At 45.7% G+C, this 18,571-nt stretch overlaps 1 protein-coding gene across 1 annotated transcript in view; it reads left to right on the forward strand.

The window, feature by feature from the left end:
• LOC126994145 (carcinoembryonic antigen-related cell adhesion molecule 20-like) overlaps positions 1–18,571 on the forward strand; it is an 83,099-nt gene that overhangs the window by 39,381 nt on the left and 25,147 nt on the right. The window contains 2 exon segments of the mRNA XM_050853396.1: positions 2,763–2,890; positions 4,546–4,705. Coding sequence (XP_050709353.1) covers positions 2,763–2,890; positions 4,546–4,705 — 288 coding nt within the window.

Below are 18,571 nucleotides of genomic sequence, written 5' to 3' on the forward strand. Positions count from 1 at the left end.
GTCGCAGGGGGAAACCGGCCGCTGGCGTGCGGCGGGTGTTGGGAAGCCTCCGCCGCCGCCACAGCCATGGGTAATAGCCGGCGAGCAGCGAGGGAGGCATGGGCTCTCTGGGCAGGCGCCCAGCAGACACCCGTAGCGACACACGTAGCGGTACTCGTGCGAGCAGCCGACTGGTCGACTTGACCGCGGAGGGGTGGCCCAAAGCGAGGATGACCCCACGGGTCCACCTCGCCTCCGTAGAAGGGCCACCCGGCTGCTCGCCCGAGAAGTGCTGGCGTTCCACTGTCTACGTCAGTTGTTTTTAATGATTGAAACTTTCAGCTTATGTATTTTTCCTTTGTTGTGCCTCCTATTATATTTCCTCTCTTTCTCTTGTTGTCTGCCGTGATATCACTGACCCCCCTCACGAAAGAGAGAGAGAGAGAGAGAGAGAGAGAGAGAGAGAGAGAGAGAGAGAGAGAGAGAGAGAGAGAGAGAGAGAGAGAGAGAGAGAGAGAGAGAATGTCACGGGAACAAAACAATTAATTAACTGCCAATTATTTTCATGTTCTGAGTTAGGTGCAGATGAGGGGCGCCGGGCAGCAATGTATGCTGTTTGTCTTCCATTATGTGTGTTTCCGTATGTGTGTGTCTGTGTGTTTGTGTGTGTGCTTTTCAGATCAGCTTGTATCAGTCTGCCCTTAATGTGTTGTTTCTGTTGCTTTTGTTATGGTGTGGAAGGATACTGATGTAATTCTGCATGTGTGTGTGTGTGTGTGTGTGTGTGTGTGTGTGTGTGTGTGTGTTCTTATGTTGCAGGTATTCGAGTGCATGTCGTGTTTTATTTTTCTTTGTAATTTCTTGCCTCGCGTCTGATTTGTTTTGTTTTGCTTTTCCACAAATCTTTCACTCTATAATACAATACGCCGTTGCTACATCCGCTTCATCCATTAATCTGTTTGTTTATCGTGTGTGTGTGTGTGTGTGTGTGTGTGTGTGTGTGTGTGTGTGTGTGTGTGTGTGTGTGTGTGTGTGTGTGTTCACATAATTCTTTACGATACGTTTTTTTTTTTTTTTTTGTATACGGTTCGACTATTCTGGTAAAAAACTTTATTTTTGTTTTCCAGAACGTTTTTTTTCTAATACCTTGTTCATCTTCTGTCCTCCTCCTCCTCTTCCTTCTAATGTTACTCTTGTTCCCCCATCTCCTCCTTCTCTTCTTCTTCCTCCTCCATATTTTTTTTCGTTAATCATCATTTATCACACTTGAATCACTTTCATTTACGTTTTTCCTTGTGTTTACCTGCCTCCAGTACTCAGTTATACATAGCCCCTTGATCTCTCTCTCTCTCTCTCTCTCTCTCTCTCTCTCTCTCTATATATATATATATATATATATATATATATATATATATATATATATATATATATATATATATATATATATATATATATATATATATATATATATATATATATATATATATATATATATATATATATATATATATATATATATATATATATATATATATATATATATATATATACTTCTTATCTTTTCAGGTGGGGCCTGATGGTCGGCCCAGCCTGTTCTGGCGCAGGCGAGTGTTTATAGTGGCGCCATCTTGCACTGGCTCATGCTGCCCCGGAACTCGTTCTTGATTCGCTTGGACGGCTTCCTCTAGAGTCCGGGTTGATGGGTGGTCTTCAGGACAGCATGTGGGTAGTTTAAGCCACTCGGCGGTGACTGAAAAATCCAGTGGTAGCGTGGGGATTCAAACCCGCGTCGTCCATCATGCGGTGAATGTGGGCCCAGTACGTTACCAGTTCGGCCCGCCTGCATATATATATATATATATATATATATATATATATATATATATATATATATATATATATATATATATATATATATATATATATATATATATATATATATATATATATATATATATGTTCTTTTTACTAGTTTCAATTTTCTGTCATTTCCTTTTAGTTTCCATATGCCCTGTTCAGTTCTCTTTGAGTTGATATTGTTATACCTTACTGTTTTTTTCCCTTTTGTCCTCGTTTTTTCCCGTTTTTTATTTTTTTTTTTTTTTTTTTTACAAGAAAGGAAGCAGCTCAAGGGCATACAATAAGTGTAGAAAAAAAAGGACGCTAAACGCTGCTCTTAAAAGGTAAAAGAAAATAGTTGCCAAACAGAGCTCAATTTCGTGTGGAGAGGTGTCTTGATACTCTAGTCCTGAAAGATGCCACGTCATGGGCAGCGGGAAATACAGATGAAAGCTAACTGTTCCAAAGCGTAAAACGTCAAGTGCAGCGCGTCCGCGGGAGGGGAGGAGGCATGCAGTTAGCAAATTTAGAGGAGCAGTCACATGAAAATATCGATAGAAGATAGAAAAAGAAGCAACATTGAGGCGAAATTTAAGAGTTAGAAAACTGCTAGTAAGAGGAGGAGAGTTGATGAGACGAAGAGCCTTTAACTCTCTGACTAGTAAGGCTGTGTAGCCCCCACACATGAGATGCGTACTCCATACGAGGACAGACAAGGCCCTGTATATGTGCAGCATTTGCCTGGAGGAGAAGAACTGGCGGAGACGATACAGAACGCCCAACCTCGAGGAAGCTGATTTAGCGAGAGAAGAGATGTGAAGTTTCCAGTTAAGATTTTGAGTTAAGGATAGACCGAGGATGTTTAGTGTAGAAGAAGGTGACAGCTGAGTGTTGTCGAGTATGTTGTTCGGCCTCATAGTGTTTCCTCCTCCCTCCCGCCGCAGACCTGCCCATGGCCACGATGGAGCTTGGTAGCGGCGTGTCCTCGATCGTGAAGGAGGGCGAGGACGTCTACATTCACTGCAACGTGGATTCCAACCCGCCGACCTACAAGATCTCGTGGTTCAGGAGGGTAGATGACCAATAGCCTTTGGTTTTCTTCTTCACCCCTTCTGTTTTTATATATTGGTTTTTACTTCGACTCTGATTGTTTTACGTGTTTTCTGGTTCACTTTCCTTTGTGTTCTTTTTTTGTATGTGTGTTTGTGTGTGTGTGTGTGTGTGTGTGTGTGTGTGTGTGTGTGTGTGTGTGCTGGATCTTCCTAATCTTCCGCGTTGTTTGTCTTCCTGCTGATTCCTCCTCATGTTTCTCCTCCACCTGTATCTCCTCTATTGGTAACTGAACGAGGCAGGTTACAAAAATTTAGTTGCTTTATATAATTTTCCTTCCTCTATTGATTTCACTCCGCTTCCCTCGCCCTGTTTTTCCTTTCCAATTACGTCTGGTGGGACTCTAACTTTTGCTATGTCTCTGGAAGGGGTACCGAGGCGTGATAGGACTTTTATACCTCATTCTTTTACCTCTCTTTTTTTTTCCTATGTGGGTTTGCTCCCAAGCTAGCAAGAGACATGGATGTGCCAGGGTCGTGAGGGTTATGTGCTGAGTACGTCACTGGGCGTATGTTTCTTTAAAATAAAGTTCCTCGCTTTACCTGCTTATTCTAAATAGGCCTCTCTCTCTTTGTCTCTCTCTCTGTCTTTGTAAAGCGTCAGGTGTGTCAGGCTTACCCACGACCTTCCCGTAACTCATCTTATTTACAACACCATTTGTACCTGAGCTTACCGTTCCGTTTGCTGCTCCGTATTTCATGCTCGTAAATCATTTGGTGTCTCCTGGGTCTACTTTTTCTCTCCTCGCCACTCATGCGTCATCTCATTATCTCCTGAAGATATACGAATTATTCAATTTGTGTTTCATTTCAGTGTCGTTCAGTTTTCTCAACCTCACTTTGAACACACACACACACACACACACACACACACACACACACACACACACACACACACACACACATGCACACACACACGCGCGCGCGCGCACCACTCACACTAATAGCGCTTAGGTTCGTTTATTTTCATATTTATGAACAGGAACTTTCTTTGTCCTGCTTCATTAACCACTGTCACTGGATGCCTGCCTCCAGTGTTATCCCACTTGCTCAATATTTACTCTTGTTGAAAGTATCAAACTCTCATTTACTATTCTTTAGGTTGTCTCAACTCTCAAGTGTCCATATTTTATCATAATCTCAGACTGGATTATGAAACAGTTATGCTGTTACTCGCTGTGTAACAACTGAACGATTGTACTGGGAAAATGTTCGATCAGAGGACAGCAATAGCAATATTTATATGATCTCCAACTCTGTCTGTATATGGCAGACTAAACCACGTTATTTATTCATGTGGTGGATCACAGCGCGGTAGGCTTTCAAGTAACACACTCTGGTGATCAGCCTATTAGTGGAATCATTATTATTGTGCTGCCGTGATGCATGTAACATTTGTTTCTTTTTCATTCTTCCTGAATTAATATTGTGGTTATGGACTACGCTGCAAAAGAAATTCAAGTAGTACGCTAGCCGATAGTTAAGACCTTTGCACAAATTGATTACATGTCATTTTGTGACTAGAACCTGGCGTCACCTTTACAACCTTTTTCTACATCTATTGCTGCCGTAGTGTAGCTTTATCTTGCGTTGACCTCCTTTCCTTCCGCCTACCCAGTGCCAGGCCATCCTGCACCAACCCGCGCAAGGCATCCTGCTCAGCGGCAACAGCCTGGCCCTGCGCGGCATCACCAGGCACCAGGCGGGGCCCTACACCTGCACCGCCTCCAACGTCGAGAGGGACGCCCACAGATCCCCTCTCACCCTCCACGTCAACTGTGAGTGTTGAGTAGACAGAGGGAGGTAGGGAGGGACGAGGAGTTAAATGGGATGAACATGGGAAAGGGATGGAGAGCATAGATGTGTTGAATGAGAGATGATTAGTGTCGATCTTTCTTTATGGCAGAGAGAGAGAGAGAGAGAGAGAGAGAGAGAGAGAGAGAGAGATGACATGAAACACTGATATAACCCCGTTGACCCCAAGCATATTTTACACACACACACACACACACACACACACACGCACACACGCACGCACGCACACACACACACACACACACACACACACACACACACCATAAATAAGAGAGCGAACAACCGCCCGACACACAGCGGCGGCACAGGACAAGAGAAAAAGGCACAGAGCGCCATGTCTAGAATGCCAGAGCTCTGTTGAAGGATTACTATTAAGTTTTCTCCTCCTCGTCCTCTTCCTCCTCCTTCTCCTCTTCCTCCTCCTTCTCCTCTTCCTCCTCCTTCTCCTCTTCCTCCTCCTTCTCCTCTTCCTCCTCCTTCTCCTCCTCCTATTCCTCCTACTCCTCCTCCTACTAATCCTACTCCTCCTCCTCCTCCTTCTCCTTCTTCTCTTTCTCCTCTTTCCCCTTTTCCTCTTCTTCAGCAGGAAGCAGAAAGATAAAAGCGTGGCCATTAAGCTTCTGTTCGGTAGTTGTGGATAAGTTCCTCGAGCCAATTATTAAGAACAAACTAGTAAAGTTCCTAGAAGATAACAGTGTAATGTCCGATACCCGGCACAGTGTCAGCAATAAGTGCCTCTGCCTCACCGTTAAAAGCACAGCTGTATGAAGAGGAACTCAATCGACTGAACCTGTTGACGTTAAAACAAAACAAAAAAGACGATTACGTTGGGGAGGTCTGGGGAGGTTGGCGCAGTTTTTTTTAAGTACTTGATCTAGTCTTAACACTCACTTCAAGTTTTCATTTTATTTGTTATTTATATCCCTCAACTAACCCGATGGCTAGAAATAGACATGGGTAAATGTGAATTGATTAACTAATAGCGTTGTAGATAGGTGGAACAGGCTTGGCAGTCATATGGTGTGCACCAAGGCGATAGATGCATTGAAGAAAAGCTTATTTGAATTCAAAGACAGTGAGATTAGGTGGGGTCAGTTTTAAAGGAGCTGCCTTGTATATGCTTACCGGTCTCTTGCCGGCCTATGGTCTTAGGTAACACAACAGGCTTTCTCTTGCCTAATAACTTAATAGCGATATCAAAGAAGACGAGGACACCGGAGTTAATTGTGAGAGTGAACAGAGGCACTTAGACAAGTAGAAAAGTATGGCAAGTTTGGAAGTGTGATAACTTCAGATGGAATGTGTTCTCAAGAAGTTGAGGAGAATTGGGATGGCGAAAGAGGCATACCAAAACCATAGGAAAATATTAACTACCGAAAGGATATTAGTAAACACCTGGAGATATATAAAAATAATATACTTGTGATCTACACTGTTGTCGGGTGTGAGGCGTGATCATTTAAATTTAAACAACAAGGATGAAGAGTGGAGACTTGAAGTGACCGAGATGGCATTGTGGAGGAGAATGTAGTCAATACCCTGGACAGGCAGGAGAACGAACGCATCAGTCTTACAAGGGGTGGGAACTGGAAAGAAGTTAATCAGGGTCGTAAGAAAGAAGCAGATGCAACTCGTCACGTGATGAGAGGAGAATGACTGGAGAAGAGGTGTTGAAGTGGGAAGATCGACGGCTGTTACAAGTTTTCAAACATGGACTAGCAGGCGGCAGAAAGCCTGTTGGCTCATTGCTAGGCTGCCTGCGTTCAGTGATTTAATCAATCCGTTTGCCATAGGAGTGGCTTGCAGGACAGGATTAAAGCACTTGTGTACCTACTCTTGGATATGTTCAGTTCACTCCCGTTGCAGTAAAGTGGCGATCAATGCGTTTCTTGAAGGAGTTGATGCTCTCTGCGCTAACCACTTCTGCAGGGAGGCTGTTCCAGTGGCGAACAACCCTATTCGAGAAATAACTCCTGCCTATGTCGGTATGGCATCGCTTTGCTTGAACTGTTTTTCCGTCGTTTCTTGTTCTCAGGTTAGTTTGTAGCGTGAAGAGTTTGGAGTGATCAACGTTGCTGAGCTTGTTCAGGTACTTAAAGACTTGTATCATGTCTCCCCCCAGTCGTCTCTTTTTCAACGTGAAGAGGTTGAGTCGCTCGAGTCGCTCGAGTCGCTCTTCATAGGGCTTCGTCATCAGTGATGGTATCATCTTCGTGGCGCGGCGCTGTACTCTCTCAAGTAATTCAATGTCTTTCCTGTAATTTGGAGACCAGAATTGCACGGCGTATTCCAGGTGGGGCCTCACCAGCGAATTATACAAGGATAACATAACTCCCGGCGTCTTGTATTCGAAGTTCCTCGATATGAACCCAAGCATTGTATTGGCTTTCTTACAGGCAGACTTGCAGTGTTTTGTTTGTTTCAAGTCACTGCTGATGGTGATCCCGAGGTCTCTTTCCTCTTGCACTACATGTAGTGGTTCGCCACCCATGTGGTATGTGTGATTGCTGTTTCTGGATCCAATATGCATTACTTTACATTTGGTAGTGTTGAAGAACCTCTGCCATTTTTCCGACCACCGAGTGATCAGGTCCAGGTCTCTTTGAATAATTTCGCAGTCTGCCGTCGTGAGGGCCTTCCCACCCACCTTTGTGTCGTCGGCAAATTTTGAAAGATTGGATTTTAATCCAAGTTTTAGGTCGTTGATATATATGATGAGGAGTATGGGTCCCAGCACTGACCCCTGTGGCACTCCACTTGTGACCGGGAGCCACTCGGAGGCCTGTCCGTTGAGTACAACTCGTTGTTTTCTTCCAATGAGCCAGTCTTTGATCCACGCTGTCAGGTTGTCGCCTAACCCTGCCGACTTGAGTTTCTTGAGGAGTCTTTCGTGTGGCACTTTGTCAAAGGCTTTTTGAAAGTCTAGATATATAACATCACTGGGGATATGATTATCCCAGTTTTCATAGATACCTTTGAAGAAGTCCAGTAAATTGGTTAAGCATGAGCGCTTATTCCTGAAACCGTGCTGAACATCGGAAATGATGTTGTTGTCTTCAAGGAACCTAACGAGTTTGTCTCTGATGATCTTCTCGAGGATTTTTCCGGCCACTGAGGTCAAGCTGATTGGTCTATAGTTTAGGGCCACGCTTTTGTCTCCCTTTTTGAAGACCGGTGTTACGTTCGCTTGTTTCCAGTCTTTCGGAACTTTGTTTTGTTGTAGTGACAGATTGTAGATGGTGGTGAGTGGCTTGAGGATTTGCTGCTTGAGTTCCTTGAGAAGCCTGGGTGACAAGTCGTCGGGTCCGGTGGACTTGTTTGTCTCGAGTTTGTCTAGGTACTTTTTCACATCCCGTTCGTCGATTGGGCCAATTTCTAGGGGAGTGATTCCCATCGGTGGGGTAGGGCTCTCGGGTACGGACTGGGTGTTCTCGACCGTGAACACAGACGCAAAGTTTCTGTTTAGGATTTCGACCATTTGTCTGCTGTCCTGTGTTAGTACGTCACTTTCATCTTTTAGGGGACATATATTGCTTTTTGTCTTCTTTTTGGTTCTTATATACGTGAATAACTTTTTCGGGTTGGACTTGGCTTCCCGCGCAATCTGCTTTTCATAGTCGCGTTTACGCTGGCGTGTGAAAGTTCTGCAAGCTCTGAGGCTTTGATGGCACTGTTCGCGAGCCTCGTCAGTGCTGTTGTCCTTTAGCAAGTTGTATTTTCTCTTCTTTAAAGTAATCGCCTGTCGAACTTGGGTAGTCATCCATGGTGGGCTTGTGGCATTATTTGTTCTCCTAGTCTTCATGGGAACAGTTGTTCTCTCTACCTCTAGGAGTTTGTTCTTGAAACCGTTCCACTCGCCGTCCACAGGAGTGAGGTTCATGGGTTCCCAGGGTGTCTGGGTTAGCAGCTCACGAGCGAGATTAAAACTGGCTCTTTTGTAGTCTGGAATCCTGGACGTGTTTTCGGTGAGTTCATGGTCTGTTCTGATCTTTAGGCGAATTAGGTGATGGTCGCAACCATCCAGTTTTTCGCCGACTTGACATTCACGTGTGAGATCGGAATCACTCACGAGTACTAGGTCTAATAAGTTATTTTCCCTTGTCGGTTGGGTAACAATCTGAGTAAGAAAAGTGTCTAACATTTCGAGCAATCTGTTACCCTCCCGATCTCCAATCATCGTGGTCCAGTCAATGTTGGAACAGTTAAAGTCCCCGATAATGACTGACTGTTTGTTTTGTGTTATGGTGTGAATTTCCTCGTACGGCGCTTCGTCGTCCGCTGCTTGTTGCTTTGGAGGTCTGTAAACAGTTCCAATCGTTATTTTGTTGTGCTTGCTAGTCTCCAGTTCAACATATACAGAGTCATATTTCTCTGAGTCCTCTTTGGATATTTTCACGGCCGGGTATTTGTTCTTGACGTAACATATAACACCTCCTCCGTGCGGTCTGAGACGAAGTCTGCTGCTTCTTCTATATCTTGTAGTTTTGAACCAGGAATACAGTAGCGTCTCCTGTTCTTGATACCTCGTTCACAGAACTCAATCAATTGTTCTCTAACAATGCTGTCATCCACCAGTTTTATGTTAACCTTGGTGTTGACCCTTGGTCCGGGGAAGTGTGATCCGTCTTCACAGGAGATTGCTGGGAGGATGGTCTTGCGTCTTCGTCTGCAAGTTAAGGAGGAGAAGGAGGAGGAGGAGGAGGAGGAGGTGGAGGTGGAGGTGGAGGAGGAGGAAGAGGAAGAGGAGGAGGAGGAAGAGGAAGAGGAAGAAGGAGAGGAAGAGGAAGAGGAAGAGGAGGAGGAGGAGGTGGAGGAGGAGGAGGAGGAGGAGGAGGAGGAGGTGGAGGTGGAGGAGGATGAGGAGGTGGTGGATGAGGAGGAGGAGTAGGAGGAGGAGGAGGAGGGGGAGGAAGAGGAGGAGGAGGAGGTGGAGGAGGAAGAGGAGGAGGAGGGGGAGGAGGAGGAGGAATGGAAGGAGGAAGAGGAGGAGGAGGAGGTGGAGGTGGAGGAGGAGGAGGTGGAGGAGGAGAAGGAGGAGGAGGAGGAGGAGGAGGAGGGTGAAGAAGAATACGGGGAGAAGGAAGGGGAGGAAGAGGAGGAGGAGGCGGGGGTGGAGAAGGAGGAAGAAGGAAGTGAAGAGGAAGAAGAAGAAGAAGAAGAAAAAGAAGAAGAAGAAGAAGAAGAAGAAGAAGAGGAAGAAGAAGAAGAAGGGGTGGACCTATCCTTGCGGGCCATGGCTCTCGTCCGGACCCTTGGGAGAGTGGAGGAGAGGGAGGAGGAAGAATTAGGAGAGGAGGTGGAGGCAGATGAATTAAGAGAAGAAGAAGAGGAAGGCGAAGAAGAAGAAAAAGATGAAGAAGAGGAAGAAGAAGAAGAAGAAGAAGAAGAAGAAAAAGAAGAAGAAGAAGCGGCGAGGGCGGGTAGAGGCGGACGTTGGTTCACGACTGCAAGTAACTCAGATAGACCTCTCTCTAAATCTGAGATCCGCTTTTCCATATTGCAATGTCTGCAAGACTCCGCCCCCCTGTCAAAATATTGTGGAGCAAACTGACCCTTGCACACGTCGCATTTCCGTAGTGATGAAGTCATACCGTTGTCTTTTGTTTATTGTTACCTTTTAACTTCAGAGAGAATGAGTGGCGGTAGGTCAGGCGGGAACGGTTAACGCCCTCTCGTCAGGCTGGGCCAGGTGTTCTCGTTAGACTACTCTCAAGGGAATATCCGCGGCCGGGTAGGGGAGGAGTCGGAATTTAATTGGCCGTGGCGAGGGAAACAAAGCGAGGGGTGCGGACAATGGAACACGGTGTGGTTATTAAGCTAAATACTAGGAAAAGTCTAGGAGGGGTCTAGGGCAAGCACTATAAGGTGTTAAAGGGCAAGGATAGTGCGGTGATTATATCAGTTAGACTTAGCGTTCGTTGTGGTAGTGTAGCTGTTGTCGAGGTGCCCCGGCGGTTTCACGTGGTCCTGGTGTCCCTTGTTTACGGCTCCGCTGCGCTGGTGGTTATTGAGGTCGATACGTGTAACTGTTTGTTTGTTTGTTGTTAATGCTCACACTGTTACCTCACTTGTCAGGCCGGAGTTACCGTTGCCTGCACCACACGTTGATTGAAGTTATCTGGGTAACAAAAACAGCCTTAAATTAAGTGATGTCGATATGTATGGCCGATCGGAAGCCTTAGTTCACTTAGTTCATTCTCTCTCTCTCACTGGGACATTAAAAGGTGTGTGGTTTTTAAAGTTTTTTTTTAGCATAAAATCGTATTTACAATCTTAACTATATTACAAAGTTTATGTGAGTGTTCACACTAAAAAAAAGGGAGAAAAGCCACACCCAAAACGGAGCACACGTGTTTCTTGACTGCTTCCTCCCCGTCTTCTCTGCTTCCTCCTGGTGCTGCTCGTAGGTTTTATGTGCACGCTTGTTCGCCGGAAGTGTCATCCTTCCGGTGCTGATTCGTGCTGATTCGCCGGAACTTTCAACGTTCCGGTGTCTGCGTTGCAAATTCTAGTGTCAGCAACACTCTCACTTAGGGCATAAACAGCTACTTGTCCAATAACATCCTACCGCGTGATCCTAAGCTCGTGTTTCGACACATACATTCATACATTAATATGTACAGGCTTTTATATACATTACACGGCAAGAGAGGGAGAGGTAGACCGAGGAGGACATTCATGGCCGGACTGGTGGCAGAGACAAGTACTCAGGAAGATGGAACTGTTAGGATGGTGGGGAAGAGAGAGTTGGATGCCGCTCCATGACAGACCACGTCCTTGGGGATCCGTCACCAAGATAGATTAGCACAAATATTCATGTTTCCTCTTTCTTCTCCCTCCTCTCCACCTCAGTCACCTTCACTCACCACCACCACCACCTACCACCACATCCCGCCACCACCACCTCCCTCTAATGACCACCACCACCTCCGTCCACCACCACCACATCCTGTCATCCTCACATCCCACCACGACCACATCCCCTCACCACCACCACATCTCCTCCACCGCCTCCCATTACCTCCACATACCCTTACCATCACATCCCCTCACCACCACATCCCCACCACTACCACATCCCCACCACCACCACCACCACCACATCTCCTTCACCACCAATTTCACCCACCACCTCCCACTACCACCACATCCCCCACCACCACCACCTCACCCACCACATCACCACCACCACATCCCACAACCACCATGTCTCTACCACCACCACATCCCATCACGACCACATCCCCATCATCACCGCATTCCCACCACCACCACATCCCTACCATCACCACATCCCACCCCCACCACATTCCCACCACCACTACCACATCCCCATCACAACCACCAAATATCCACCACCACCACCACCACCATATCCTCACCATCACCCCCCACCAACACCACAAGCATTCCTCTGCCACCAACACCACCATATGCCTCCGCTGTCGTCCTCTCTTCCTCCTATTCCCTCCCTCCCCAACACCGCCACCTCTACTGCTTTATTTCTCACCACCGCCGCCGCCACCACCTCCATAAACCCGAACCCAGCGCTATCGTCCTCAACCCCTCCGTCTTCCCCCCCCCCTCCCCCACCACCACCACCGCCGGGATCAAGGGCTGTAAAGTGAATTATTTGAAGCTCTCTGTGGGATGCGCCGCCATGATAAACTGAACCACATGGAAGTCTCGTCGCCACACTTGCTTTTGGTATTTCTGACTCTAATTCCACATCGTCGGCCGTTTTTCCTTACTCCTCAGTTTCTTGCCAATTCGCTCCATTCTCCTTCCCCACCCGTTTCACCTCCTCATGTTGCCTCTCTACTCATCCCCTTCTCCTCCTCCTCCATGTTCTCCATCTCCTCCTTCCCGCATTCTTCTTCCTCAAGTTGCTCCTTCTCCTCATTTTTCATTCTCTTCTTCTCCCCCTCTTCCTCCCCCTGCTTTTTTGTTCCTTTTTTTGGTTATCCTTTTCCTTCCTATTATATTTCTTCCTACTGTTGCTCATTCCCCTTCTCTTTTTATTATTTTTCCTCTCCTCTTCTTCCTCCTGCTTTATTGTTGTTGTTTTTTCTCCTTCCCTTCCTTTGTTGTTGCCGCCACTGTTTCCATCTTCTTTTTTCCCTATGTTTTTGTTTTTCTCTCTCCTAAGCTCTGTATCCCTCTCTATAATTTCAGATTGTATCCCACTATGTTTTCTTTCTTTCTCTTAGACCCTTTTGTTTTACTCTATTTCGTTCTTCTTTTTGTGTTTTCGTCATCATCGTCGTCACCATTGTTAAATCTTTTTTTTTTATTGACTCTTCCTCCTCCTCCTCCTCCTCCTCCAGCACTGAGGTAGTGGGAGTAGGTAAACAATTGCTTAAACACTTCAACCCCTTATTTTGGCTCGGTGAAAGGTGTGGTGTTGATAGTAGAGGTAGAAACAGTGGCTACAGTGGTTGCAGTGGAGGTGGTAGTAATGGCGTTGGTGACTGTAGTTTTAGTGATGGTGGTGGTGGTGGTGGTGGTGTGTATCCCCCTTGTAATCGATGTTCTTTGTAAATATCAGATCCGTCACATCGGCTAATAATGTCTTTCCCCTCTTTATTGCTGTTTTCGTTTGATGTGTCTCTCCTTTTTTATTCCTACCTCTCTCTACCCCACTTTCCCGCTACATTTTTATCCCTACCCTACTCATCTCTCCCTCCTTCTCTCCCTTCCTTCAGGTTTTTCTGCCTCTCACTCACCGCTCTCTCCCTCGTCTCTTCTTTCTTCCCCTCACGGTTTCCCTCCCTTCCTCTCCCTCCTATTTGAGTCTTCGTCAATGTGGCGTCTCGTATCTGTTGAATTTTGGGTTTATCTATTTTTCCACGGTGTATATTCTGGTCTCTCTCTCTCTCTCTCTCTCTCTCTCTCTCTCTCTCTCTCTCTCTCTCTCTCGCACGATCGCACACACACACACACACACACACACAAACGGGCGCTCGTGCATTGAGATACCTTTGAAACTAAATTGCCTCTTCTTGGAATTAAACTGCCTTCTGTTATTGTTTGAACTCTCGTCTGTTTAGGACTAAATGTAGCAGGAGCGTTTCACTCTTTTCTTCCTACCAACTTTCAACTCATGTAACGCGCGTAAATTGTAGTATCTTAACTGTAAATATATGTAATAGAATTTGAAAAACGGCAAAACTTTTGCATTTCTGAAAATATATGAACACATAAGTCTGTAGGTGAAGGACTGGTCAATTGATGCAGATTATCTGTTTTTTTTTTTTTTTTTTACTTGGATATGCAAAGAATATATCTGTTATGCGAAACAGGTACCAAATAATGGAAGTTGTAACACACGCAGAAGGAAATAACAATGATGCAGCGGAGAACATGTATATACATATATGCTTTTCTTGCCTTGCTGCATAAGTGAATCTCTGTTACCCGATACCCATAAAATAGTGCAAACAGGGAGGGAATGAGGGAGGTTAATAGGGAATGGGAAAGGAGAGAGGGATGTGATGGGACAGCCTTCTATCTGGGCGAGGGGGATGCTTGGAGACAAGATATGAATCGACGGTGGAATGAGAAGAGAAATGAAGGGAAGTGATGAGTATTGAAGAGCACGGAGGCTAGGAAGAAGGGGGAAGAGAGAGGAGAAGGAGAAGAGGAATCGGCATTGAGGAAACATGCTCTGTTTAGTGAAAGCAAGGGCAGTGAAAGGCGATGATGTAGGCTAAATGGGTAGGGGATGAAGGGATAGGAGACGGGATGGGCTGGTATGTCGTAAGCATGTACTAATTAAGTAAAGTCGATTAAAGTGCGCGGAAAGAGGAGAACGGGAGACAGAGGGGGGAGTAGAGGGAGGAGGGAGGGGCGCGAGATGGGCCTGGCTGGGCGTATTTCACCGCCCATAACCCGCGTCCATCCTCGACTCGGAAAACTGACTGTGTTGCAATTGCGCGAAGGACTGGGAAATATTTAGACGAAGCGGCGCTTCAGCTAGTGAGCGAAGAGGCGGCGTGGGATTTCTTTTCTTTTCTGGTTCATTAAAACCGTATGTTGAAGTAAACCCTCAATAATTATCTTCACCCCCACATTCTCTCTCTCTCTCTCTCTCTCTCCATGTTTTTTGAGGGGGAGGGAGTCGTTTGTTTAGTGCGTCTTTTACTTTATTTTTTCTCGTGCATATGCCTTCCTAACTAATCTACGTGCTGCGTTGGTTAGTTTCAAAGTGTTATGTGGTCTCTCTAATATCTTACTTTACTTTCTACTAATATTTTAATGCACACGTTAACGGTTCTGTTTTGGTGAGGCAGTAAATGTGTTTTTTTTTTATTCTTGGTCGTTATTTGTATAAAATTTATGTACGTTAGTATGTTATTTTGTACGATGGTATATAATTTTCTTTATTTTTTGCTTTCTTTTTTCCAGGCCATTTATAATCTGTTCTTTTATCAATAATTGTCTCTGAGATGCCATTTCGGTACCTCATATTCTATTCAACTTTTCCTCCTACCTGGTGCCATCCTTTCCCGTTTTCTTACCTTCCTCCATTGATACTTACCTTTATTTTCTTACTTTCTTTACTTCTTTCCTTTCTTGTACTCCGTTCAGCTTCACTTCTTTCTTCCCTCCGGCCTCCCTCCTCCTCTTTTCTTTTATTGTCTCTGAGATGTATTCTATTCAACTTTTCCTCCTACCTTTACTTTTCCTCCTCCTCTCCGTCTAATGAGTTGGCTGTTTACCTGTCGGCAAAGTTTCAAGCCTTCACTCACCTGCACATCGCACTTAAAATGCAAGTGTCCATTAGGATGTGTGTGTGTGTGTGTGTGTGTGTGTGTGTGTGTGTGTGTGTGTGTGTGTAATTCACCTCTTGGTCTGCTGCGGGTCTCTCTCGAGACAGCCAGCCGTTCCCCTACGGAAGAGCACAGACCTCGTAGTACCGATCTTTGAGTAGGACTGAGACCACTCACACACAACACACCGCGACAACGAGGTCACAACTACTTGCCTGACGTCGCGTACCTACTCACTGCTAGGTGAACAGGGGCTACACGTGAAAGAAGATAAACCCAACTTATCTTCACCCGGCCGGTGAATTGAACCCCGGTCCTTCTGGTTGTGAGCCAGACGCTCTACCCCTGAGCTACCGGGCCGTGTGTGTGTGTGTGTGTGTGTGTGTGTGTGTGTGTGTGTGTGTGTGTGTGTGTGTGTGTGTGTGTCGTAATACCTGATAATTTTGCGTTCTGTATAACTACAATGAAGACCGAATGATATACAAACACAAACAAACACACACAAACAAAATAAACCTCAAGGATAGAAACAACAACGAAATCAACTAATTCCACAAACCTTCCGCCAACGCATGAAAGAACAGTCGCGGCGTAGCAAGGCGGACGCCTCATTTTGCATATTAATAAAGCAAATTTCATAGAAATATAAAATTATCTAAAACTGATCCCGAACTTTCACCTCCAACAGATGCCCAACAAAAAGTACGTTATATTTATTTTTAGAGGGAGAGAAAAGGTATTTATTCATTATATCTTTGTGTGTGCGTGTGTGTGTGTGTGTTTACAGCAAAGGAGACACCTCAAGGGCACTAAAATAAAGTTGCATAAAAAAAGCCCGCCAAGCGCTGCTCCAACAACAGAAAACAGATCAAGAGGGCAAAAGAGATGTCGGGAGAAGAGGTGTCTAGATACTCCTCTCTTGAATGAGGTCAGGTCATAGGGAGGAGGAAATACAGATAAAGGAAGGCTTTTCCAGAGTTTACCGGCAGAAGGGATAAAATAATTAAGATTCTGGTTAACTTTTGCATATGGGATATGGACAGTATACATATAGGGGTGAGCAAGAGTAGAAAGTTGAGTTCAGAGGGGTCGCGGGAAGGGGGCAGGCATGCATTTAGCAAGGTCAGAAGAGCAGTGTGTGTGTGTGTGTGTGTGTGTGTGTGTGTGTGTGTGTCAGTGTGTGTGTGTGTGTGTGTGTGCTCGCTCGCACGCGCGTGTGTGCATTCGGGTGGGGGTGGGGGAGGGGGTATGAAGAATGAGTGACGCTACAAACACTGATTTTATTTTTTTTATTTTTTTTTTTTTTTACGTCTTGGCCTATTGCGCCGGTAGGCTTCTTCCCAGTGGATCCTGATGGTCGGTCCAAGGCTTCCTCCCGGTGGGTCCTGATGGTCGGGCCAGCCCGTTCTGGCGCAGGCGAGTGTTTATAGTGGCGCCATCTTGCATTGGCTCATGCTGCCCTCCCGGAGCTCATCTTTAATCCTAGAATCTAGAGTCCGGGTTGATAGGTGGACTTCTGGACAGCATGTGGGTAGTTTTAAGCCACTCGGCGGCGGCTGAAAACCCCCAGCTTAGTGGCACCGGTCGGGGATTGAACTCGCGTCCTCCTGCACGCGGCGCCGTCACTCTGTCGACTCAGCCACCGCTTATTAGGCATTTACACTGTTTCATCCTTTGAAACATGGTTCAGCATTGTAATCTGATTGAATCCAAATAAGTAATAAAATATGGTACACGATAACAGTACAGTAAACAACCATCGTGCCAATCTGCTACTATAGCGTAAATTAGGGGAAGGATATATATGCTGCCGGCAATGGACCTTATTTCGTACTCTCTTAAAGGTAATGACGAAGGTTAAGGGTTGAGTGGATTCGCCGTGTCTGGCGGCACTACGGTAGAGACGCACTCTTTCCCAACAGGCACTTTTTTGTACCCTAAGCACCGTTGTACCCCCGCCCCCTTCCACCCACCGTCGCTATACACACTACATCAACGTCATAACAGCACTAACGTTCCTTCAATACTGCCATCACAAAGAAAACTCACACCAAATACCTTTAGTACGGGAGCCATATTTAAAATCATCAGTAACACTACCGTCACCACCCCTATCACCACCACCATCAGAAACCAAATGTTACACCACATAGGCCTACCCGTAATACAGAAACCATATGAAATAAACATCAATAGCGCCACCTCCACCACCACCACGACCATCAGTCTCACCACCACGACCATCACTACCACCACCACCACCACCACCACCTCCACACCATCACCACCACCACCATCACCACCACCCTTGTGTCTACCTTCCTAACTACCTGACTAACTAACTAACTTCTAGTAATTTACCATCTAACGATCTAACATATTAACTATAACTGTTTGACTATCTATTAAACTAACCATTTAACTACCTAATAATAAGTAACTATACTCGCCGCACGATTAAGTAGCGGAATGGGGGCCCCCTCACCTTCCCCTCAGAGCACATGGATATGGCTGTGTGTGTGTGTGTGTGTGTGTGTGTGTGTGTGTGTGCGTGTGTGTGTGTGTGTGTGTCCTGGGGCCGGATGTTCAAAGGATCGTAACTTTTCGCCACTAAGATCTTAGTAGCCCTCTCGTAGCCACCATTTTGTATCGTGGGCTACGATCACCATTAAGAAGTATTTTCAAAAGACCGTCCGGATGCTCGTAGCTCACGATGATGCGATCGTAAATCTCGGTCCGTTCCATCCCACTGTCCAGGAATGAACGCAGCTGACTGCTGTATGGCCACTCAGAAGTGTATCACCAGCCTTTGAGAGTGTTAGCCAATAATATTGCACCGTGTAAATGCAAACAAATACAGTGCTATAAGATATATAGACAGTGTCTCCGAAAATGGTGGTTCAGGTCTTATAAATTATTACCCATATTGTTCTACTATGCACCAATGATTAATGTGTAAAGAATTGCTAATTATAACTTCAAACTTGTTACATTTATCAAATTCCATACCTCCTCCTCCTCCTCCTCGACCATCTCCGCTCTCCCCGCTTCCCACCC

This window comes from Eriocheir sinensis, unplaced genomic scaffold, assembly GCF_024679095.1.
Source record: "Eriocheir sinensis breed Jianghai 21 unplaced genomic scaffold, ASM2467909v1 Scaffold729, whole genome shotgun sequence".
In the NCBI taxonomy this organism is placed as follows: domain Eukaryota; kingdom Metazoa; phylum Arthropoda; class Malacostraca; order Decapoda; family Varunidae; genus Eriocheir; species Eriocheir sinensis.